At 50.8% G+C, this 22,558-nt stretch overlaps 6 protein-coding genes across 6 annotated transcripts; 3 read left to right on the forward strand and 3 right to left on the reverse strand.

Annotated features, from left to right (window-relative positions):
* Window positions 1-1,057: 1,057 nt before the first annotated feature.
* On the forward strand, window positions 1,058-2,676 carry ASPVEDRAFT_29092 (putative cyclin-dependent protein kinase complex component; the record flags this gene model as incomplete). Its single annotated transcript, XM_040810190.1, has 2 exons — window positions 1,058-2,359; window positions 2,419-2,676. 2 exons carry the CDS (start codon window positions 1,058-1,060, stop codon window positions 2,674-2,676), a joined length of 1,560 nt encoding a protein of 519 aa, XP_040668278.1.
* Window positions 2,677-4,429: 1,753 nt separating this feature from the next.
* ASPVEDRAFT_42006 (uncharacterized protein) lies at window positions 4,430-6,159 on the reverse strand. The gene has a single exon (XM_040812483.1). It carries the CDS (start codon window positions 5,748-5,750, stop codon window positions 4,644-4,646), a length of 1,107 nt encoding a protein of 368 aa, XP_040668279.1. The 5' UTR covers window positions 5,751-6,159; the 3' UTR covers window positions 4,430-4,643.
* On the forward strand, window positions 5,887-6,343 carry ASPVEDRAFT_678518 (uncharacterized protein). The gene has a single exon (XM_040815968.1). It carries the CDS (start codon window positions 6,024-6,026, stop codon window positions 6,282-6,284), a length of 261 nt encoding a protein of 86 aa, XP_040668280.1. The 5' UTR covers window positions 5,887-6,023; the 3' UTR covers window positions 6,285-6,343.
* A 793-nt stretch (window positions 6,344-7,136) lies between these two features.
* Window positions 7,137-8,329, reverse strand: ASPVEDRAFT_131826 (Ulp1 protease family protein; the record flags this gene model as incomplete). Its single annotated transcript, XM_040806864.1, has 7 exons — window positions 7,137-7,191; window positions 7,260-7,811; window positions 7,867-7,886; window positions 7,947-8,002; window positions 8,082-8,096; window positions 8,167-8,194; window positions 8,273-8,329. 7 exons carry the CDS (start codon window positions 8,327-8,329, stop codon window positions 7,137-7,139), a joined length of 783 nt encoding a protein of 260 aa, XP_040668281.1.
* Window positions 8,330-9,520: 1,191 nt separating this feature from the next.
* ASPVEDRAFT_132272 (putative Rho guanyl nucleotide exchange factor) lies at window positions 9,521-15,366 on the reverse strand (the record flags this gene model as incomplete). Its single annotated transcript, XM_040806903.1, has 2 exons — window positions 9,521-10,696; window positions 10,753-15,366. The coding sequence occupies 2 exons, from the start codon at window positions 15,364-15,366 to the stop codon at window positions 9,521-9,523; spliced, it is 5,790 nt and encodes a 1,929-aa protein (XP_040668282.1).
* Window positions 15,367-19,125: 3,759 nt separating this feature from the next.
* Window positions 19,126-20,715, forward strand: ASPVEDRAFT_132882 (telomerase reverse transcriptase; the record flags this gene model as incomplete). Its single annotated transcript, XM_040806971.1, has 5 exons — window positions 19,126-19,593; window positions 19,661-19,961; window positions 20,015-20,278; window positions 20,315-20,511; window positions 20,572-20,715. 5 exons carry the CDS (start codon window positions 19,126-19,128, stop codon window positions 20,713-20,715), a joined length of 1,374 nt encoding a protein of 457 aa, XP_040668283.1.
* Window positions 20,716-22,558: the final 1,843 nt, after the last annotated feature.

Below are 22,558 nucleotides of genomic sequence, written 5' to 3' on the forward strand. Positions count from 1 at the left end.
CCATCAACCCCAGGTGCGCTTCCAGAGAGCCGCCATTCGCCCGTTCCAGTCCCTGTCTGCCCGGCATGAATCCTGCTGGCTCCCGTTCTTGATCTTGGATTTCATACCTGTCCTTCGAATTCGGAAACTAGTGATCATGTGGAATCAAAACCACCAGTGATACGGAGGCGCATGGCCCCAGGGGCTGTTGCGAAAAAAAAGGAAACAGGACAAGCATAGACCTCGGAGACTCAGCGTCGACAAATAGAAGGCCTGTTGGGTACGTGCTCACCGTGCTCACCGTTTCATGAGGCAGCGATGATGCATCTGCTGAGGTATATTCAGCCCATTGTCCCGGAGCCGATCATTATTAGCATGACATTATCTGTCTGATCCCGATAGTTATACATAATTGCAGGATCTCGAGCAGTTGTGCTGGTGTCGAGCGGTTTGTCGACAGTTGTTGTGTCGGCCCTGCTGACTGTCCCGGTGGAACCCAATTCAGGTCAACCAACCCGTCTGGACTGCATCACCACTTCTTGTCTATCGAGGCTTCTCCTCCGCCACCAGCAAGTTAGCCTCCCTCTCTCCTCTTTCGCCCCCTGTTTCCTTGGTTTTTCTCGGTGGCTTTGGCCCTATACTTGTCTTTTCTGCCCAGTCCCCTTCTCAGCTCCTCGGATCGCAATGGATTGTTCCGTTGCTGCCTCTCGCTCGTGAATCCCTTCCGATTCAAGCCTGGCCGGGTCGGAGTGCTGTGCGCACCCCCAAGTCCTCTGGCCCTCTGCGATCGTTTTCACACCGAGGAATCCTCTATTTCCGTTGATAATAATTGATTGATTGTATATTGAATCCTGCGCCATCTCTCTTATCTCCTGATGGCCTCGCCCTCGTTTCCCCTCACCCGCACTGCACCTCTCTCTTCTTCCGACATGGTTTACCTTCAGCCTCCAACACCCCCTCACCACACGGCCCTTCGATGCTGAACTGTCGCTGACATTGGATTTAGAGCGCTGTTTGCTCTATATAGTAATATTCTGAACCAGCGCGGCTTCCTCCTCTCCGTCTCTTCCACCCGGATATGGAATCGGTCGTTCTCAACCATCCGCCATCGACCCATAGTGATAGCTCCTACAACATGCTGGGAGGCGCCGTCCCTTCCTCGGAATCCGTCTATCGACCATCTTCACGCCAGTCCACCCGACCATCATCGAATCTTGAGTCCGGTAGCTCCATATCAACCTCGTCTAACAATACCCCCACCTTCACTGCCCCGCCATCGGCATCCACCACAAGTTCAGCCCGACTGCCATCCCAAGATGTTCCGGCCTACATCAGCCGACCCTCTTATACTGGCTCACAATCATCATCAGAATCCTCGACAGTCACCCCTGGACAGACACCTACCCCAGCTTATACACAGCAACAGTCTGCACCAATGAATCCGCCCACATCTGGCCACCCACCTCGATCTGACCCCAGCCCCCGCTCTGCGACATATTTTTCCCAGCATGGCAGTCAGTCAGGTACTACGACAGCAGCCATCGGAGGGCCACGTACAGGTAGCCAGTCCTCTCCAGCTTCTCCGCAGTTGAGACCAACATTGGAATCCCTTCGATCGCTGGGAGGCTCAGAAGTAAATTCGCCCAGTCGCATTAAGATCCGCGATTTATCCCACATTCAGAGCTTCGCCAGCGAGGAATTCCTAGCCCAGTCGCAGAGAAATCAAGGGCCTTGGGCCCAGGAGCGCCAGTTCGAGATCAGTTCCATGCCGGTCACGGATATTATCGAAATGGTTGCCGGGCTTTTGACCAAGATCACCACCACCAACGATTCACACCACGAGCAAGTCAACCGACAAATCCCTCCTGTGGACGGGTCAAGCAATTTATCTCAACAAGCGCACAGCGTGCTCGCATTCCACGGCAAAAATGTCCCAAGTATAAGTATACTGAGCTATCTAACCAGAATTCACAAGTACTGCCCCACTACCTATGAGGTATTCCTCAGTCTGTTGGTATATTTCGACCGCATGACGGAAATGGTGAACAAAGGTCAATTAGAGCGCCTGCGTCGTCGTTACACACGTACAGACGCGTTGCAGTCGGACACCCCAATCAGACCCAGATCTTCCGAATCATCCGTTACGCAACGGGCTCATACTTCACCAATGGTAACCCCGCCGCCTTCTGCCGGAATTACAGCTCAAGATCCGTCGTCATCATCGCCTATTTCACCAGCTATGAATCCTCAATCAGAGGACCATCTCTCTCATTTCTTTGTTGTTGATAGCTTCAACATCCATCGACTTGTCATCGCAGGTGTGACTTGCGCTAGTAAATTCTTCTCTGACGTATTCTATACAAACTCGAGATATGCAAAGGTATGTCTTTTCACGCAGCCCTCTTTCTATTTTATCTTTGACTGATCTCCTATAACCAGGTCGGAGGCCTTCCATTAGCCGAGCTAAACCACCTCGAGCTCCAATTCCTTCTACTAAACGACTTCCGCCTTTCGATACCTGTTGAGGAATTAGAAGCCTATGGGACCATGCTTGTGGAGTTTTACGCCCGAGAAATCGTCACTCAGCAACAACAATCCCAGCCCCAGGTAGGGCTAAGAGAGGGATCCCAATCCGATGGAATGTACATGCGGGACACGCGGCAACCGGAGGTTCGCCAAACCAGCACGCCACCTTAAAGAACTTTGCCTGTCCATGGTCCTGTCCGGCCGCCATGCCCTTATACATGTGCACACACCTCCACAGCGTTGTTTTTAACTGCCTCATGGTTTTCAAGTCCCGGCTCAATTGATATCACTCTCATATCCGGTCCTGACGGTATTTGATCGAGTGAATATCCAGTCCACACCTCAACCTCCCTCCCATTTTTTCCATTTGATTGAATCGAATTGATTGGCGTCGAATACCCCTCTCTCTGATGCCTTTGTCTTCTCTTCTGTCTAGTTGTTTCCAAGCCACGAACGAACTGAACCTTTTATTCATATCCATAGACTATTTACTCATTTACTCGCACTGCCTCCCATCCCATTCCGTCCGAGCACAGTACAGCATTTTCCCCGGATGACTGTTCTGCTCTCGCATGTTTCATCGTCGTGACATTGATTCCGGTTGCTCCCGTTCTGGTTCTTGTTTTATTTTTACCTACCTACCTACCTACCTACGCCATACTTCCATTATTTTTACCTGGGCATGTACACAATAGCTTGTTGTAGTGCCTCCCTCGGTACTTACTGTTATTGTTATTCGTCAACTGCATATCGGTCTTCCTAACATTGGTTGGCATTTCTTGGGCGTTGTCTTCCTCTCACCTTCATCTTCTATTGTGCTTTGAAGTGTTGAAGTGTTATTGTTAGTTATAAGATAGCCGGGCGTCTTATCCTCATATACGTTAGGCGTCGTAGTGATCACCTTTCATAACAATTAAGCCTACTGAATTAGTTCCTCGACATCCGCCGAGGTGCACCTCGGTTGTCTAACTACGCTTATACTTGATGGACCTTACTCTACGATCTGAAATGGGTTACCAGGTGAGGTAGCAAAAGAAATAAGTGTCTCTCGATTCTGTCGAGGTGGTAAATGGCTCTGTCCGTCAATGAAAGACTGGATCAACTAAATACAATAGTAAAATACATCACTGCCCATATATACTTGTCCTCCTCCGCAGCAACCCCTGACTAAGCGCCAACACGATCATCAGCCAAGACCTCTGCCCTCCTACTTCCAACCTCAACCTCACCCTCCACCACCGGCACAAGAACAAATCTTCTATGCAGGTCAGCTCATCCGTACGGTCACAATGAACAAGATGTATGTCCAGGGCTGCTTACCTCAAGCTGTCGTTAGACTTTCTAACAAAGTTCAAGAATCATGATTGAGCGACGTTTCCCACCAACCAACTGTTGAAACGTTAGCTTGTATCTCAAATTGGATCACTTGGAATGAAGGCTTACCCCCGTAGCCCTCCAGTGAAACCAACAAGCCCGGTGGCTATCTGTTCAATCCAAAAAAGGTCATCAGGGAGCGGCGATATTCCCACCAACCAACTGCCGGTGTTATGTTTAGCATATGCAAGCCACAAGACTAGGATCGACTTACCCCCATCGCCCTCCAAATAAAGCCACCATCGACCGGGGGCCGCTGACGCTCCGACTATGGTCTACGACTTAAGATCTCGCGTACGAGTTTGCGCCATTACCCCTGTGCATAGGGAACCACTGCCGGATGTCCTCTAGTTTACAAGCGTTAGCAGAAGCCAACTGATGGCAGTATGAATGCTTACCTGTCTGTAGATGGGAAGACGCCACCAATACTCAGCAGGACGAACGCCAGCTCGATCTATAACTCATTAGCGCTGACTGACTGGCCCGACGGGCCAGTTCAAGTCAAAAACCCAAAAGAAAAGAAAAAAGAAAAAGTTCATGATCCCAATAAAAAGAAAAAGAAAAAAGAAAAAAGAAAAACAAATGAGTGGAAGGGGATAAGCGGATATCGAAACGAGTGGAGGGGGGGAGAGAAGTTCAGTTATCCACCACAAGGGTGTGAGGGAGGAAGGGGTATACAAAGAATGTCTGGGTCAGTGGGATACAAAATGAATGTGGCGAGAGCGGTTAACGAAAGTGAAGAAAAAGGCGTGTGTCGACTATGCTCAAAGCATAAACACACCCTTCTTCCGGACGGACTCTCTCTTGTGAAGCCAACACCTGAAGACCTCCGGAGGGGTCCAGTCGGGGTGCCTAGCCTGGAGGCAAGCCAGGGCGTTCCAGGCACAGTCTTGTCGGTTGCAGGGTTGAGAGATGTGATCGGAGATACCAGTGTACGAATCGGAACCCCAGTACGTGGTATACTTCTCCTCTTCACCATCCTCATCGGGCTTCGTCAAAGGAGTGACTGACCAACCCTGAAGGGTTCCCATGGCGGAAATGGGGGCGGGATAGATGTGCTTACGGCGATCGATCCAACGAGGGACTGAGACAACGGTGGTCTCTCCAAAACGAACGGATTTTGTCGGTTTGCTCTTGCGTTCACTCTTGGCCGGAGCCGAGGGCTTAGCTCGAGCATTTTTGACTTGCCGGGTTGTGCGGCCGGCAGCGCGTTTGGCGGCCAGGTATCTCTCCTGGGCGGCAAGGGCTTCTTCTTTCGCCTGTAAGTATCTCATTTTCCTAAGTCTAGGAGGGGTGTGAACGTCGATGGCCTGATCAATCCAACGAGTGACTGGGATGACGGTAGTCTCCCCGAAGTGGACGCGTTTGACTGGCTTGTTCTCACGTCCGCCGTTGACCGAAGTCTCGGGCTTAGCTCGAACGTTGCCAACTCGCGCGGACAACTTCTTGTTGGTAGGGATTGTCGGGTTCGTCGAGGGGGCAGGGTTGCGGGACGACAGGTGCAACCGGGATGGCTGAGTAGACCTCTCAGTAGCCCAAGGTCTAGGCCGGTTCTGTCGGGCCACGCGCCTTTCCTCGATGATGGCGTGACGTCGAAAAGAAGGAATTTGAGTTGGTCGTTCAAAAGAAGGTGGTTGAGTTGGACTTGGGGATCTGACTGGGAGTCGAGAGCCAAGGCGTGACGACTCAAAAGAACGAATGTTGTCCCGGATAGGCCGGGACGCCGAAAAAGAGCGGGCAGTAGGTCCGGGGTTGGCGCGGGTCGAGACACGGGGTTGAAAAGATAAACGAGAGACGGGTTGTGTCTTGAGACGCGCAACGACTGGAAGCGGATCTAACTGGGGAAGACGACCAGTTCGGAGTCGAGACATCGGAACTGGCAAAAACGAAACGGAAGGGAGAAAAAAAAAGGTAAACACCAAGATGGGAACGATAAAACGCAGCGTGGGCTAAGGCACGGTACTAGCAATCGAAACAACCATGTGGTGTGAAGAGGGGAAAAAAGAAGAAGAGGAAGAGGACGAGCGAAACGGGGGGTTATATAGGGCACGGTGGCGTTGTTGTGAGCGCTGTTGAAGCAGTCACGACAGTGAGTTGATATCAAGAGAAGAAGGAACACTTCTAAGATCTTGACAACCGTCGCCATGGGCCGCAAAAGAGTACGGAGAACGCCAACAACTCGTCCCCAATGCGTCCTGATGAACTTAGGGCTAAGTCTGGCTCTATACAAAAGCGGGCCGAGCTACTGCAACGCTAACCCAGCCCTACAAGAGCCTCATGGGGCGTATATCCACAGAGGCGATCCAGATATAAACATTATTCCAACGGCAACTTCTCGTCCACTCGCTTCCTTCCCTGCTCATGTCGAAGGGCGTAGACCATGGTTCCGCCACTCGGTGCTATAGCAACTAATCACACCACCACTCAAAACCAGCAAGCACCGAGAACCCGCCTGCCTACATTGAGAGATCATGTCACGCCGTCCGCTTTTCCATGGCAACCTGTGTTTTGGATCCTGAATCCTCAGGCTGTGTAGTGAGCTCGTAGGTTATGTCGGGTGCTGAGGTGTGTGCTATGAATGAGTACAGGTAAGTCGAGTAGGCACTGGTAAACATTCAGATAGTACGATATACGGCTAGCTAGTAATAGTAAATCAACTGGATTGAATATCTCCTATCGTTTTTCGGGCTGTAATCCATCATTGATCTCTACTGTAGCTGGTACCATCAGAGCTGCGAGGTAAACAAAGGCCAAATTAAACCCAGTTGTCCACGATACCCGAAGCCCTATATATACTGTAGCTTAAATTCTCAACTCATGGCTCCAATTGCATGCAATGGCAAAGATTTTAAATAGAAATAGGTATTAGGTATTAGGTACTTTCGCCGTAGGGAGGCTGAAGGCCGAAGGAAGGATGATGCAAAACACGCTCATTCAGAAATGAAGATGCTAATCATCACGCTATCCACACGACTAGAATCGAGATCCAAAGGACAAAGAAGTGATAGGTAGTAGTTAATAACAAGTGTATCGATAACACGAAAGGGGGCGTATCAACTCAAGGTCAAGGTCAAGGTCAAGTGCGTAATCCATGTTCATGCTCATGCTCGTAAGTCAATGTCAATAATGTCCAAGTCCCATCCAGTCCGAGCCTCATTACGCCCGATGCAACCGAGTATTATTTATTTATTTCCATCCGTCCAGGTGCAGCCCGTGAAGAGTATGTACGGTAAATGTTGTTGTAGCTAGGGTAGTCATCATTCGATCCGCGGCGGGGTCCTCGATTTCTTCCCTGAAGGACTTAAACTAGCTCTGAATATCAAGCGTGCGTCGTCAGCAAGAGAACGCAGAAGGGTCTCTGTTAGAAGAGGGAAACGCACGATCTTCGTCTTTCACCTTCTTTCCGAAAAGTCTCGATGATTTTGGCAATTTCCTTGCGACCCGAGCGTGCATCTACTCTCCATCCACCTAAGCTCATGCTAACCTTCTCGTTGGAGTTGGCCCTAAGTAATCGTTTCAGGAGAAGGTGCCGCATGCTCAAGCAGACAAACACGCCGCAGTCGCTGCCGTTCTCCTGTATCGGTGAATCTTCAAGGTTAACGAACCGTATTGGACGGTTAAGAAGAGCGCCAAACTTCATCGTGGCTGTCTTGGCCTCCCAGTAGTTCCCCGGTGGTAATGAATCATAGTGGAATGCTATGCCATCAACTATTGAAATCAAAAGGAGGGACCAATGTGTACCACCTTCGGCTTCCGAAACATTTCGGCAGTCGTTGATGGGGAGGAAGACATGCGTCGTGCGTGAAAAGTCCGGCAATGCCTCACGCAGCGAATGCGGATTTGGTGTCTGCAGGATCATAAAGGACATGCTCGGTCGAAGAAGAACAATGTTGGACGATTTGAACTCTGTGAGGAACTCGCGCTCCAAGTACCTGGGACAATCAGTCATTGTGACGAGTCACAGCGCAGCGCCCATTCCGAACTTACTCCTCCCAGAAAGATATAATCTAGTAGTAGCAATAAGTCAGCTCCGCAATTACCGCAGTGTTATTTTGTTTGTCAGTCACACGAACATTATCCGTAAGCCAGTCATCCTTGAGAGATTGTAAATCACCTCTTGTCACTAGAACCCGAGGGAAACAAAGGTCAGCAATAGCTCTTCCATCGTTCAAGATGTAACGGTACGAAGTCCACAAACATACATCTGATATCGTGATCTATAAACTCCGATCTAGTCAGAATGCATCATATCCACACTCAATTGGCGCAAAAAGCATCGAGACTCACAGCTAAGGTATGCATCATCCGGATTCAACTATACAATTCGTTAATCCCATTCCCAGTCCACAATTGGATGCCCGTCCGATCCACCCAAAAGAGGAAGAAAACATACCGTATCCCCAAACCTTCTCATCCTCTTCTGGAGCTTCCCTAGCCCGCCGTCCCGCATCGTATTCGCGGAACCCGATGCCCAACACGCAGAACTATACCGTCTATACTAGCAAGTAGGTCGCTCGCGAGGTCTCGGCTGGACTGGTCTGGTCTAGTCCCGGCCGGCTGGGACCGATCGTCGAAGTCGAAAGGGATAGTGTCTTAGCCCCTATCAGGGTCCAAGCGGCATATATATACGAATAGGAGGGCTGATCGACGGCGATGGTGACTCGAAAGTAACGACCTCGGCGTTGAGTTAGTCCGCTTGGGTCCGTTCGTTGGAAAATGGCTCGTGGGGACACTGGGTGTACACCGTACAAGGCAGCCGGGGACGGAAATGAGCTCGGTAGGTCAAAGCGTCGCTGGGAGTGTTTACTGAGAGGGTTCGAAGGGAAAGCCGAGGATGAGGTTGTAACCGTGAGCGATTGACGGAGCGTCGGCAGTGAGAGGAAGCATGGGGTAGAAGAGTAAAAGAGTTCCAAGGTTGCCTTGCCTGTGATCGGGCTACCAACGGGGTCTGCCACAGTGCCATTCTGGGGAAAGTTGTGGCGCAGTCACTGGCGGAACCGCGGAAGACAATTACACACGTCATCTGATCGTGGCGCTGTGGCTTTAAGGCTGAACTGCAGAATACGACGGAATTACGGAGACTGATTACTATAACATTCTCTTTAAAAATAGAATTCTGGAATGGAAGTTACGAAACAATTCCTATTGTTGTCAAGGGGTATCTAGATGTACATTTCACGGCCATCCTCGCGGATATGCAGCAGTATCTTCTTCCATCAAAGTGGCCGAAAAGCAAACACCGGCTCCGTAGAGCAAAAATCCATAAACTCGCTCGCCAGATGTATTAAGCTCGAAAAAGGAAAGCAAACTGAAGATAACCGGACATTCTACCAACCACTAGTCCAAGCCACTTCACTGTTTGACAAAGGAAAGCGCACGCGGAAGACAGTCGTTATCGGAAGTAGGTAGTCCCGAAGTAATACTGAAAGACAATAACAAAACACGATCATCAAACGTCGTAAAAAGATCCGGTATCGGGATCAGGGCATAAGGGTCATTCCGCGGGTCATTAAAGAGCGAAATGAAAGCCCAGTCGGAGATCCCAGAGAGAAATTTGAGGAAGCAGGAGGGTAGTTCGGAGAAGAGGGGGGAGTTATCATGTACATTCCACATGACAAGGAAGCTTCACAGAGGATACACCTCATGACGAAAGCTTGGCAAAGTGTTTATTCCATATCCAACCAACTTGGTGAGTTGAGTCATCTTGATTCTTTGCCAGCCATAATTCACCTTTCTCGGCGATGACATCGAAGATCTCACCCGCAACATACGTGAGATAAGGGTATCCAGCTTCGCGCCGGGCTCGGTCTATATTGAATTCGTAGATACTAGCGGCAAGGAATAAAACCGCGGGTTGTTTGGTCTGGTTGGATTCGGCGCCGGAAGCCTCTGGTGGGTTATCCGACATGGGCATTGCTGAAGAGAAGAATCCCGAATATCGAGCGGCAGGTGACGAAGGTTGGTTCTCATCCGCTGTGCTTTCGTTGTTTGAGGACTGTATAACGTCTGCTAGAAATGGAGAATCGAGGCTAAGTCTAGGAAGACTAGGGAAAGTTCCTGTGCTCGACTGTCCCGGAGGCACAGATGTAGCTGACGCACTGTTTACTTGGTGCAACACTTGCGTTCTGGGCAGTTCCGACGACTCAGTCCCCGGTCGGCCGGAAAAGGCTGAGTCGGCGCGATGACGGCCAAAAGACACTCGGGATTGGTTGTCAATGTCGGGTGACTGGAAGGAGCGGTTGCTAGCGCTAAAATCATGAGAGACTTTAGGCGACTCTTCCATTGCCCGAGTGCTAGAACTATGTGTTGTTGACGGCCGGCGAGGAGAGCCAACACCCTGTGCTGTGGACGGGGTGTTAAAGTTGACGAGATTGACCGAGTCTGCGAGCAAGGAACCATTGCAAATTCCAAGAGAGAGCACTTGCGACTCCGAGAAGCTGAACCGCGTTGTCCAATCATCGATGATTTTCTGGACATTTTCGGGGAAGGCGTCAATCAATGGTCCAATCTTTTTCTGTAGAACAATGAACCAGGTGGTCTGGATTTGGATAAAGTTCTTCAGACACGCTTCCATCAATTTGGCCGTCAAATTATAGAGTTTCGGAAGCTCATCTTTGAGGGTTTCATTGAGGGCAACAAACTGATCAGCTTGCTCGGCAGTCTTTTTGTCGGGTTTATCTCCTCGAGCGTTAATGCCTTTGAACCGAGCATAGTCCATAAGGCGCTTGTCGCGTTTCTTCATGACCTTCTGCGGACCTTCATGGAGTTTGAGTAGTGTAACCATTGGGTCTATCACACTCTTTCTCACAACATCGAGCTGTAACCCTATATTAGCAAAGGATCGTTTCTGGTTATCATCCTTCTGATACTCACATGTTCGGGCAAGGTCCCTGCCATAATGTCTTGAACAGATATCTTGAAAACGCGCCATTTCCCCTCAAGTTCAGGATAGCTGGTTTGGAAAACGTCAATGAACGCCTCGATGGACGAAACAAATTCAAGGAAACGCTCCATGGACTCCTGAGTCTCGCGAGTGTACGTTTCAGCGTCACGCATGACTACCTGTAGCTGGAAGAAATTGTCGCCAAATCTCTGGGCCAGAGAGTCGTAGTCTGTATCAGCAACCATGTCAGACAGGCCTACTTGCTGTCTCAATTTCTCCGTGCGACGACCAAACGCTTTAGAGAGGCCGATTCTAACGTCAGATTCTTTCCTCTTTCGTCCGACAACTTGGCCAACCACGTCTGCTCGTCTCTTCATTTCGTTGATACGGACGGAAATATTAGTAACCTCTTCCAAAGCCTTCACAAGTAAGGCATGGTCTGGGTGGTCCGACGGAGTTGAGTCGAGCAGTTCTGATATCAAAAGAGGGTACTTCAGAATCCGCTGTACTGGCTTGACAAGTAAAGAATCCAGATCCCAGGCGCTCGTAAGATCTGATGCCCATTCTCTGCACTCATTCAACCAGATCGACACATTTGTGCTCTGCTGGAGAACTTGAAGCTTTTTATTGGCAGCATCGTGGTTTTTCAGATACTCAGCATAGACCTTCTCCATATGGGCGATATGGGTCATAAAGGCCTGGCCAATACAGGTCGTCCGGTCCTTCTCCAATTCCGTTGGTCCTGCTCCCTCAGATGTTTCTGAATCGTTCTTGGAAGCGTGAAGAGTCCGCCCATTGCGCTTGCTACTCCAGCGTTGCGATTTAGGCATGACATACACACTTTTGGCTGCCTCTTTCAGTGCATCTTGGAAGAGCATAGAAAACTGCACAACTTGGTCGGAATTGGCAAAAAGGATTTTGATATCATCTGCAGATAAGTCCAAGCAGGAACTTGAGGTTCCTTTGTAGATATCATCAACAACCTTCATGTCTCTTCCAAATGTATATTCAGTATCGACAAGCTCCTTTATTACGTGTCGCCGTTTCTTTAAGCGGCGCTGATCAGGAGAGGGAGACGAAGTGTCGGGGCGAGGCTGTTCCAAGCTCGAAGGTACTAGCGAAGTCGCGGATGAATCCCTCGCTTTGGGGGAGGATGAGGCCGTATGCCGTCTAATGGAGTCCTCGCTGCTCGCGGTGCTTTGAACAGGACCAAGAGGCGCGAACGTAGCGGATTCTGAGGTACTCATGGGCTGCTGGGTAGGAGGAATACTTCCGACACGCTCCAGTGGTTCTTGAAGGACGCCGGTATCTGTTTGCGTGGTGGTTGGCGGTGGTGGAGGTTCGTGGAGAGGCATCGGTGGGATACTCGGTTCCTCGGGTGCGGGCTCCTGCGGCGATTGGATATTGATGGCTAGACCAAGACCCGTATTACCTTCTTCGATGTGCGATGTTTGAGAGTTCGAGGTTACAAGCGTTGGGGTTGGTGCACTATCATTTTGCGGGCTTGTATCATCGGTTTGATCCTGCGGTGCGGGGGCATCATCAGCAGCGATCTGCATCCAATCCATAATCGATGGAGATGCATGTTCCCAGTCATCTCGGAGGACCAGGCTAGCGGAATGAGAGTTTCGATGCGACGCGGGGATCCCATCAACCCTGGATACCATTACAGGGTCATCCGTCAAGCTGTCTGTCCTCCCATCCGCTCGTACATCACTTGTAGGCGGGCGTGGTTCAGGAGAGCGGCGAACATCAAGAGGGAGAGTGTGATCCCTGCCACGAGCAAGCTCTTCCAGATAAAGCTGCGTAATCTTCTTCGAGTCCCAACCACCAAGTTTGGCTAGACTTGGTGTTTTGGTATGCCCCTGAGTCTGGCGAGTATTCACATCCTCTTGCCTCTGTTCGTGTCCCACATCGATGTTTTGCTCTGTGGGGCTAATACCGTGTTTCCCGGCATCGGACGGAGTCATCGAAGAAGCAGAGCAAGACTGGGTCACCAGCTCACTATTTTCCGTGGATTGGTGCAGCTGAGAAAGGTCATCTCCGCTTCCATCACATTGGTCGTCGGTGGAATGTTGGTGGCGCAAGGATGAAGACCACGAGCCCATACTCCATCTGTTCGATATGTCGCCAGCATTCGGTTTACGCTGTGCATATAGATCTGACGTCTCTCCAGTTGTTCTACCGTGCATAGCGCCGTCGAAAGCTAGCTTGTCTCTTAGCAAAATTGGAATGGGCTGCTTCTCATCATTGTCAGAGAAACCATATTCCTGTTCGTCACACGAGGAGCTGCTGGGGCTCGATTCACGGATGCGCATAATCTCGCTCAAAAGCGTCCTATGAGATGTATGCACATCCTGTTGCGATATCGCGGTCTGCGGTTCTGGATCGAAAGTAGTCACGGGGGAATCCTCAGAGCAAGAAGCTGTAGAGGACTCCGGTGGTATATCGGAAGGTTTTGAGCCTCCTATATCCTTCTGGGCTAGGATTGGATGCCCTAAAGTGGGTGAGTCCATCGTTGTAGCATGGGAGTTATCGTTCGGAACGTTGGTGTTGACATGAAGTTGCGGGAAGGCCTCTACATCCTCTTTGCCTGGCGTTTCATCCTCACAAGGTTCCGTGGACTCTTCTATGACAGTCGCTGTATCATCTGCCGGGGAAACGGATTCTGGTGCCGCCGGTTCCTGTGCACTTGGTTTGGGTTTATGTGGTAGATTATCGTAGGGTTTTGAGAGGCTTTCTTGAACGGAAGCTCGACGGCGAAGCTCGGCTGCTTCTTCCTCTCTCCTTTCATTCTCTTTAACCGTGCGGTTGAACGCCTGCTGGATTTTCTGGCGTCGAGTTGCAAAGTCAACGTTCCCCAGTTCTGGTAACCTCCGCTCCCGTGGCCGAGGATTTCGCACTTCTCGCTCGCGGTGGATCTGCTTTTGAAGATTTGACACAGTTTCCCCAACTCGTGACCTAGATGCAGCGGTTGAATTGTGCGAAACGGGTTGGCGAGGTCGAGAACTGCGCAAGGGGGGCGACTTCTTTGGAGGTGGTGCAGCTATGTAGGCCTCCAGTAGGGGGCTCTTTTCGGGAAGTTTCGTCCGGGAGCGACCATAGCCCATTTCCCGCCTTCCGCGAGGTGGGGTTGGCGTAGTATTTGTGGGAAAAGCGGGTTGGCCATGAGATACCAGGTCTCCGGGAGATTTTGGAGACGGCTTGGGGAGACGGCTGAGGCCTTTGGGTGGAATATGGGTTTGTGTGTTGTGGTGGGTGGGTGAATGAGCTTTCGGGGACGGTGAAGAGTCGTCTGAAGGGGTAGGTGAATTCAGGCGGCGGGAAGAAACTGGAATGCGCGACTTGGAATGCGGCCTGTCCATGTACGTTCGCGAACTAGGATGCAAGGGGGCGGCGACCGCCATGTCAAAATCGAGCGGATGCGTATTCACACCCACTGGTGAATTCCCTGGTATATCACTCCTTGTTCGTCGATGTCGACTCGAGCTTTCCCCCGTGCTTACTGCTTCTAAGAAGGGTGTGCGTCCTAGGTACCACGCTGTTGGGGTCAACGGCGTTGCAGCTGATGACGGATCGAAAGAATCTAGATACGCAGGGTTGGGAGTAGCAATGCTTCCTTCAGAACCTCGACGTCGCAGGTGCGATGGGATCCCATATCCCTGAAGGTCTGTGTCGACTGAAAGCAACTCCCCAAATAAAGGCCGTCGCGGAAACAAATTCGATGGCTGGTTGTCACCCAACGAGCCGTTGTTCAAGTTCGTTGTGTTCAGCGCAGGCAGAGCGAAATGTGATCGAGGACCGCGGCCTAAATCTCCTGGCGAGTCCCACCGGGGTGCTGTTTGGTTCTGCGTTATCGAGCTACCGGTGTCTCGCCTGCGAGACGCCGCGCTAGGCCGTATGCTATGATCGATCGGAGCCGGGCTAGAAGCCCTGGACTGCTCTCGAGATGCAGAGGCGGATGGGATGGGGACGGGGAGGACGTGATCGACGTTGTTATTGAATTTGTTGATTAGGTCTTTGAACGAGTTTTGTTTAGGGCGCGCTGTCGAGGGCCGCACGGGCGAAAGACCGCTGGGAAAATCAGGCTGGCCTAAATAAGATGTGTCTGACACTGAGCGGTATTTCCCCAGGTTTAAACCTGACGGGTCCAGTGAATGGGTAGGCACCGAGGCCACTCGGGGTTGTGAGGTATTCACAGAGCGGGCATCCACAGCGGGGTTGGGCGTTTTGGACAGCGAGCCACCTGCTGCTCGGATCCCAGGGTCGTCCCCCGGAGGCAATGTAGGTGAATGGGAGCGATAGTATTCGTCAGGGTCGGGGGAGGATCGATGTTGGTGACGGTTGGGATAGCCGTTCGGAGCAACGGTCGCGGGTAACGCGAAACGTTGTGGATCTGAGACACCTTCCTGGGTGGTATATGTCGTACCTGACCGGGACAAAGTTGGACGAGGGGGTGAAAGAGTCAGCGAAGGGTCGTGGGCGCCATTATCGGAAAGAGCGTCATAAAAGCCATCTGCTGTGCTGGACGAGGACAGGCGCGGAGATCGGGGAGGGCCAGCGTCAACGAAGCCAGAAACGTGTTCGACATCGCTGCCGGACATTTTTCATGCTTGGGCGAGACCTTCTTTTTTCGAATTATTTTTCAGTTGAATTTTGCTTGAATTTCGCCAGAGAGGATCCTTCAAACAGAAATGGTTGGTGGAGATCGCTTCTGCTCAAGGATGCTAGTCTGCGATGCGTTGTTCACGGCCGGTAGCCACAGACAGTGTCGCAAATGGGCCAGCCAGAACTACAAGGCAATCGTCACCGGGTAGTACTACCCCAATACGGCGTCATATTTGAAATCCAGGGCAAGATCACCAAGGTCCGACGGGGGTGATCTGAGGTCTGTGACCCAAGAAGACGCAGCGAGTATTGACGTGCAGCAATTATAAGGGCAGGGCCAAAGGACGGTGTGGAGAGGTGCGTGGGATGGCGACAGGTGATAAGGCAGCCTGGAGGAAGACGAAGACGCGCGGGACAGGATGTTTGCAGGCGTCAAGCAGTAGGTCGAGCAGTAGCGAGGTGTTGGTGAGCAGGGGGTGAGGAGCAAGCAGAGACACTGAGGGGAAGTTGTCACAAGCGGGCCGAGAGGGGCTTATTGGAGGCCAAGGTACGGAGTAAGGTGGTTGGATCGGAAGCCAGGAACAATAATGGCGGCAATAATCGTCAGAATAGCCGGGGTTATTATTATATTATTATTGTTGCTATTCTCGAGAGAGAGCAAGGGAAAGAGGAGGACGAGAGAAACAGAAAACGGGCAGCCAGGATGGAAATACGTACTTCGTCGTCACTGGCGGCGAGCTCAACTCTGGAGCAAAGACATGGAGCGAGTGGGCCACTACAACAGCCTTGCCTCAAAGCTACTTTTCCCCATCGAGGACTTCGTCTCGTTACAAGCGTGATATCCATGTCCAATCCGCCCTCCCCCGAGTCCGCGCTCGCCTGTGTTGGCGCAGAGGTTTCACCTTCAAACCGCGATCGCCAGAACAGCCCTTCCAGCCGTGAGAATAATTCGACGCAGCGCCTCACCCCAGGATATCTGACTTCCAGCCTCGAGGGAGCCGACAAAGGATCTTAGGCCCGGAACTCAATCGGGGTGGTGTGTTTCTTTGTTTGAGTCCCCATTGGGCGTCGCTGAGCCCACACAGACTCTGCAGCCCACAAAGAACTGAGGCCTGATCGCCGATCCGAGTTCGATCATCTCACAAAACTCGAGCAAAGTATACTCCTAACAATTGGTCGACTCAGAGTCTCTCAGTGAGTCTTCACAGTTCACACTGAGGAGTGATGAGTCCACAAAACCAGGCACGAAACCCAGCAACTGCGTTGTTCTGGAAGGCCGACTGATTGGACATGATGCATTGGCAGCGTTCCACTCTTCCTCGAAATGCGATCCATCCATTCCTGAAGCTGGCGCTGTCAGAGCCTAGAACCTGAAGCCACGATAATTCTCGGCATTCTCGTCGATTCAGACACGGGATGGCGAAGATTTGCCGATGCTTAAAAGTTTTATTATTGTTGCCCTATTATTCTGGGGCCTGATTGACCTTGACGAGTCTCGCGTCTCATCTTGTGTGCGCCTTGGGGTGAACTTGTGATCGATAACCAACAATGGCCTTCAATCTGACACCTCTTACATGTGACGTCTGGATTATTTCATCCATCCATTCCCCAATCTCCAGATACTTAGCAGACCATGGTCGAATGGCCTCCTACCCTTCTCGTAGAAGATCATCCACCCCGATCCCTGGGTGAGGCCAGGAACAGTCGTCACGGCCGCAGTTCATGGCAGGCCTGGACCAGCGCTGCGGTGGGGAATCTGCGTGTGGCCGCCGGTGTTCCAGGGATCTGGGATCTCTAAAATTAATATTATTCCTTCCATCAGGCACACAATAATATCAGAATATAATTGCAATTTCCAAGCAATCGCGCGTCAGAAATTTCCCTCAAGAAGGCCCTTCCTGCTCTCCGGTGGATTCGGCCATCACACGGAAGACGCGGGTGCTTTTTGTGTTTGGTTTAGCTGCGTCGGCGGCCCGCGGAACTGAAAGTTTCTTCCACAGTTTCTTGCACCTGCGTCCGTGACAGAAAACGGGCGAAGTTTCTGCTCCCAGGAATAATAATTGTGATGTGACCTGTAGGCTTGGCACGCTGCGTTGCCACCTCTTGTTCCATAAGCCAATTTCCGCCTCTCCGTCCATTCCCTCGGGAACTTGATAGATGTCGCAGATGGGATAAATAGAGTTCGCGATGCCTCGATTAAGGCCGGCGAGATCATCATGCAGCTAGCAGTGCATTTCTTCCTTCTCGTTATTTCCCCATGCTTACCTTCGTTCTCTTGCACACTGAATAATCGGTAGGCAGCAGATTAAAGTGCTTATCGGCTTCAACTGTGTGACTATACCGCCAGTCGTCGCCTCACCCGTGGCAGGGCATCACAGTCGGCATGGCATACGGGGCTCCTGTCAAGTGGAACAAACTTGACGAGCCCCTTCTCCATAGGACCATAAACTCTCAATTTCATTCACATGGCAAATCATGGGTACATCTAGGCACTAATTCCTGCCCGATTACACCACCAGAGCCAACAGGGTCGTACCTAGTTGCCTTTTATCAGACACCAATCAGCCACCGCTACGTGATTCCAATGAGGTATCACCCTCCTCACACAAAACTCATCCGACAGGTGTCGAAAAAAATACGGAGTCGTGACTCCTGCAATTCGACCGGCAGATGTTTGATGAACCAGCTGAATCCAGTCGTTCACCGCACAAGAACCACATGTTTCCAGGAACAAGGCGTACGAGCCCGCAGTTCTGATTCGATCTACGTAGTCTGAGCAAGCTTGCAGGAGGAGAATTCCTCCGAAACTCCTGCAAAGACCCAATAATGGGTGGGTCACTGTATTGGCTGAGGTTGTGTTGCCCTGCGATATGGACCTGCCTGCCTGTCCCTGCATGAACGGGACCCTGGCAGCTGGAGTCTTCTTGGGGCACGGAGCGTGGAACTATGGAGTGGAAGTCCAGAGAACGTCTGATCAATCCACTACCCTGTTATCCCGTAGACCAATAGACTTCTGTTTCATGATTATGCTGGCGGAGTATTGTTGCGTTGTGACCATTGGCTATAATGTTGACATGCCGAAACAGTTAAGACTTCAACCCAGTTCAAAGACCTATTCCGCGTTTGCGGGCTGAGTCTGTCAGGTTAAGGCCGTGTTGTCAGAATTAAATTTAAGGATCTGAGACTAGTTTGACTATGAATGGGGACAAAAGGTGGAGGTTTCCCAGATACTCTGGCTCGAGGATCTAGTACCTAGTTATATATATTCGGTCTATCTGACAGTGGTTTCACGAAAACGCAACCAGCATCAAACCTCCTGCGCTCCTGACCACTTAAACAATGTAGACAGCAAGCTTATTATTTGACAATTCCAAAACACGATGAAGTTATTCGATTGACTCACATTGAGTGAGATGGAAAGCACCAGTCTGGATGTTGATCGCGGGAGCCAAGATACTGTGCTTCCGCCGCAATCCTCAACATCAGTATGCAATTGAGCTTATGCAGCAGGTTGCACAGCAGGGAAACCTTTATTTGAGTCTTTACTTATCAGTACTTGGGTTTATTAATGGGAAATACGACAATATCTGAGGGTTGCAGTTCTTCGAGCTTCCCCCTTCCCTCGCGTTACTCGCGCGTTCCTGCGCGTCGCACTCAACACGCTTCCCGGCTCAACTCACAACACAGGGTAGCCGCGAGACGGTGAACATAATATACTTCATGGAATGAGCTCCAGGTGCTTCTTTTGTTAAACCATGGGTAAAAAACGCAAGAGACCCGCCAAAGACAATCCAACGCGGGCGAAGTCATCACCACAACAACCTTCCAGTATCTCACCACACCACTTACAAGCCAATGGCAACCAACCCCCCAGTACAGCCGAGACCTCCCATCCGGTAATTTCCCTGTACTACCGGCAAGTGGTGACGCTGCGGCAGTACATCCTGCAGCGTATACCGAGATCATCCAAGTCGCGTCGGCGCAGAATCACAGCGGTGCGTGGCGGCGATGTAGCGGGGGACCTCAAAGATCCAGGCACTACGCAGTCCCAGAACCAAGACCTAGCTACTCTCCTAGATACGACTCTGGTTGGGATATGGAAAGAGCTCCCACCTACACAGAGCCAGGCACGGCGGCGGGACTTTGTTCAGTTCTCGCAGGCGCAAAGCGCAGCCGTGAGTCAGCTTGGTACTGATACTGGGCCTGCGAGTCCACAATCTGAGGTATGATATCGTCATCTCCCCGACGTTGATTAGCTTTCGAAGATGGCTAATTTTGGTTCTTGTCCAGGTTGTGGATTTTGTAATCGCGTCAGTCTTCGCCCAGAGGGAAGTCTTCCATGGCAGACCAGAAGACAAACACCTTCTGAGCCATGGATACAGGCGAGCGAGTCGTGGAATCCTCTGCAATATCCCTAATGTCGAGTCCTACTACCCCAACAAGAATGTCCGAATGCTTAAGCAATCGCCGTGGCCGGAGGTTCTTGCTCTGTTGGGAGGCAATGGCGATGAAATCATGTTGAAACTTCTACTTGACTGTGGGCTGTTTGTGGCTGTAGATGCGAAGAAGGGCGTCTATTGCCAAATAAGTGGTGGGTTATTAGCTGAATGGCAATGCGTTTCTGGATGCTTACTTTCAATCTAGGACTCCCGCTATCGAGCCTTAAGCCTATCCAAACATCACCAGAGAAAGACTCTGCTAACGCGGATGGCAACACTTCGTCTGTTAAAAAGGATCCTGCTGTCAAGCGCCCGACTGCCCAACCCAAACCAGACACGAGGTGTTCAAAAGACGGGGGAAATGGCAATCGTCTAAAACCTAACGCGATTGTATTTTGCCGTCAACGTATGCTATACGCCCGTCCTAAACTAGGTGCTAAGGGCAAGATCATTTTCGGCCTACCAAATCGTGGGTGAACCCAATGGAGATGACCAAGGCAATTAGCTGACCAGCTTGTAGACGTTCTTAGCCGATTTCCTTCATCTACATCGCTGCAACACACCATGCATGTGATGAAGTATATTTTCCCGCGACAGTTTGGCCTCCATAATGTATACACAGCTTGGTCGAACTATCGTGATAACCCTTTATTTAAAAACTATTCTTCTCGCGAGGATGAAATTGCCAGCAAAGAACGGCAGGTGCTTACTCAATACCAGCAGCATGTGGGCAAGACTGGGACCGATGGGGTTACGTCTGAGCAGCAGGTGTCGATTAAGATACCAAGAAGGCTTAGAGGAAACGCTCTAGAGCTGGTGCGCCAACTGCAAAACAGACATCGACGGTGTTGCTATAGTAGGCTTCTTCGATACTACTGCTCTGAGCAGGTATGCATACTGTCCTAGAGACTTGCCCAAATCTAATAATTATAGTTTTCCGACCATTGTACTTTGGGGCCACCCAGTGCTGAAACCGAGATGACATCTACTGCCGAGTCTTCAGGCTCAGGCCAACATATAACTCAGCCCTCAGTCGCTTATCCGGATATGCCAAACTCTCTTCAAGCAACCAATATGCTCTCGACAACAAATCCTGACAGAAAGCGCAAGCGGCGGGGCGCTTCTAGGCCAAAGATGAACTTTACTGACTATGCTACTCCAGCCGCATCTATATCGGCCTTTTGTCGAGCCGTCATTCAGAATTTGGTTCCAGCTGGGTTCTTCGGAGCCGGTGAACAGGGCGCCATCCACCAGAAAATCATCCTCCGTCATGTCGATAGGTTTATACACATGCGTAGACGTGAAAGTCTGAGCCTGCATGAGATCTGTGAGGATATAAAGGTTTGGAAAATCGACCCTTACCATTTGAGCAAATACTGACTTTGATGGAGATTACGCAAATACCTTGGCTTGAACCTCATAACATCAGTGATAAACCTTCAGAAGACAAGATATCAGCTTCTGACCTGCAGAAACGCAGAGAGCTGTTCCATGAATTCCTGTACTATCTGTTTGATTCCATATTGCTTCCCCTCATTAGGGAAAACTTCTACGTGACCGAATCACAAGTGCACCGACAACGCTTGTTCTATTTCCGACATGATGTGTGGTGCCGTCTTACCGCACAGCCACTAGCGAATCTCAGGGCTTCCATGTTCGAGGAGTTGACCCCAATGAAGGCCCAGGAATTATTGTATAGCAAGAAATCACTTGGGTACGGCTCGTTAAGACTGCTCCCTAAGTTGACGGGGATACGGCCCATCCTGAATTTGAAACGGCCTAGCCAAGTCAAGAGCGGCTGGGGGGGTCAGGCGCGATATAGCTATGTGCAAAGTGTGAATTCGGCAATCGCGCCTGTCCACAACATGCTAAACTACGAGAGAACTAGAAGAGGCGATATACTTGGTTCCGGAATGCTCTCCGTGAAAGATATTCACTCCCGACTGAAGGTGTTTAAGAAGTCCTTGGTCGATAGGGGGTTGCACTCGCAGACACCGCTTTATTTTGTGAAGCTAGATATTCAATCTTGCTTCGATACCATACCGCAGCAGAGTCTGGTGCGTCTTATCGAGAAGTTGGTCACTGAGGAAGAGTATAGCTGGATGAAATACGTGCAAATGCTTCCGAGAAATGAGTTCGGTGACATGTGGCCGATGTATAACCAGGGAGAGCATAACAAACCGTGGAGGAAATTTCTTGAGAGATTCGCCTCGCTAGCGAAGCCACAACATCTAGCAGATGCTATTGCTAGCGTGGGTATGGCGGGGGGAAGAAATAGCGTCTTTATCGACACGACGACTAGAAAGAAGAACTACAGTAGCGAGGGGTTGCTTGATACTCTCAACGAGCATGTTCAAAACACTCTCGTCAAGATAGGAAAGAAACTCTTCCGGCAACGGAACGGCATCCCGCAGGGTTCGGTGATGTCTAGTCTTCTTTGCAATCTGTTCTACGCAGAGATGGAGCGCAATGAGCTCGGTTTCCTAGAGACGGACGATGCCCTCTTTCTTCGGTACGTCGACGACTTCTTACTCATTACCTTGGATTCCGGCGTTGCGATGGACTTCCTACGAGCGATGCTCAGAGGACAACCGACCTATGGCGTCTCTGTCAACCCAGCAAAGAGCTTGGTCAATTTCGCGGCATCCGTAGACGGCATGCAAATCCCGCGACTCGTCGACACATCGCTCTTCCCCTACTGCGGGTGTCTCGTTGAGACGCGAACGCTGGAGATCTTCAAAGACCAGAA

The sequence above is a fragment of the Aspergillus versicolor genome (genome assembly GCF_001890125.1).
Source record: "Aspergillus versicolor CBS 583.65 unplaced genomic scaffold ASPVEscaffold_5, whole genome shotgun sequence".
In the NCBI taxonomy this organism is placed as follows: domain Eukaryota; kingdom Fungi; phylum Ascomycota; class Eurotiomycetes; order Eurotiales; family Aspergillaceae; genus Aspergillus; species Aspergillus versicolor.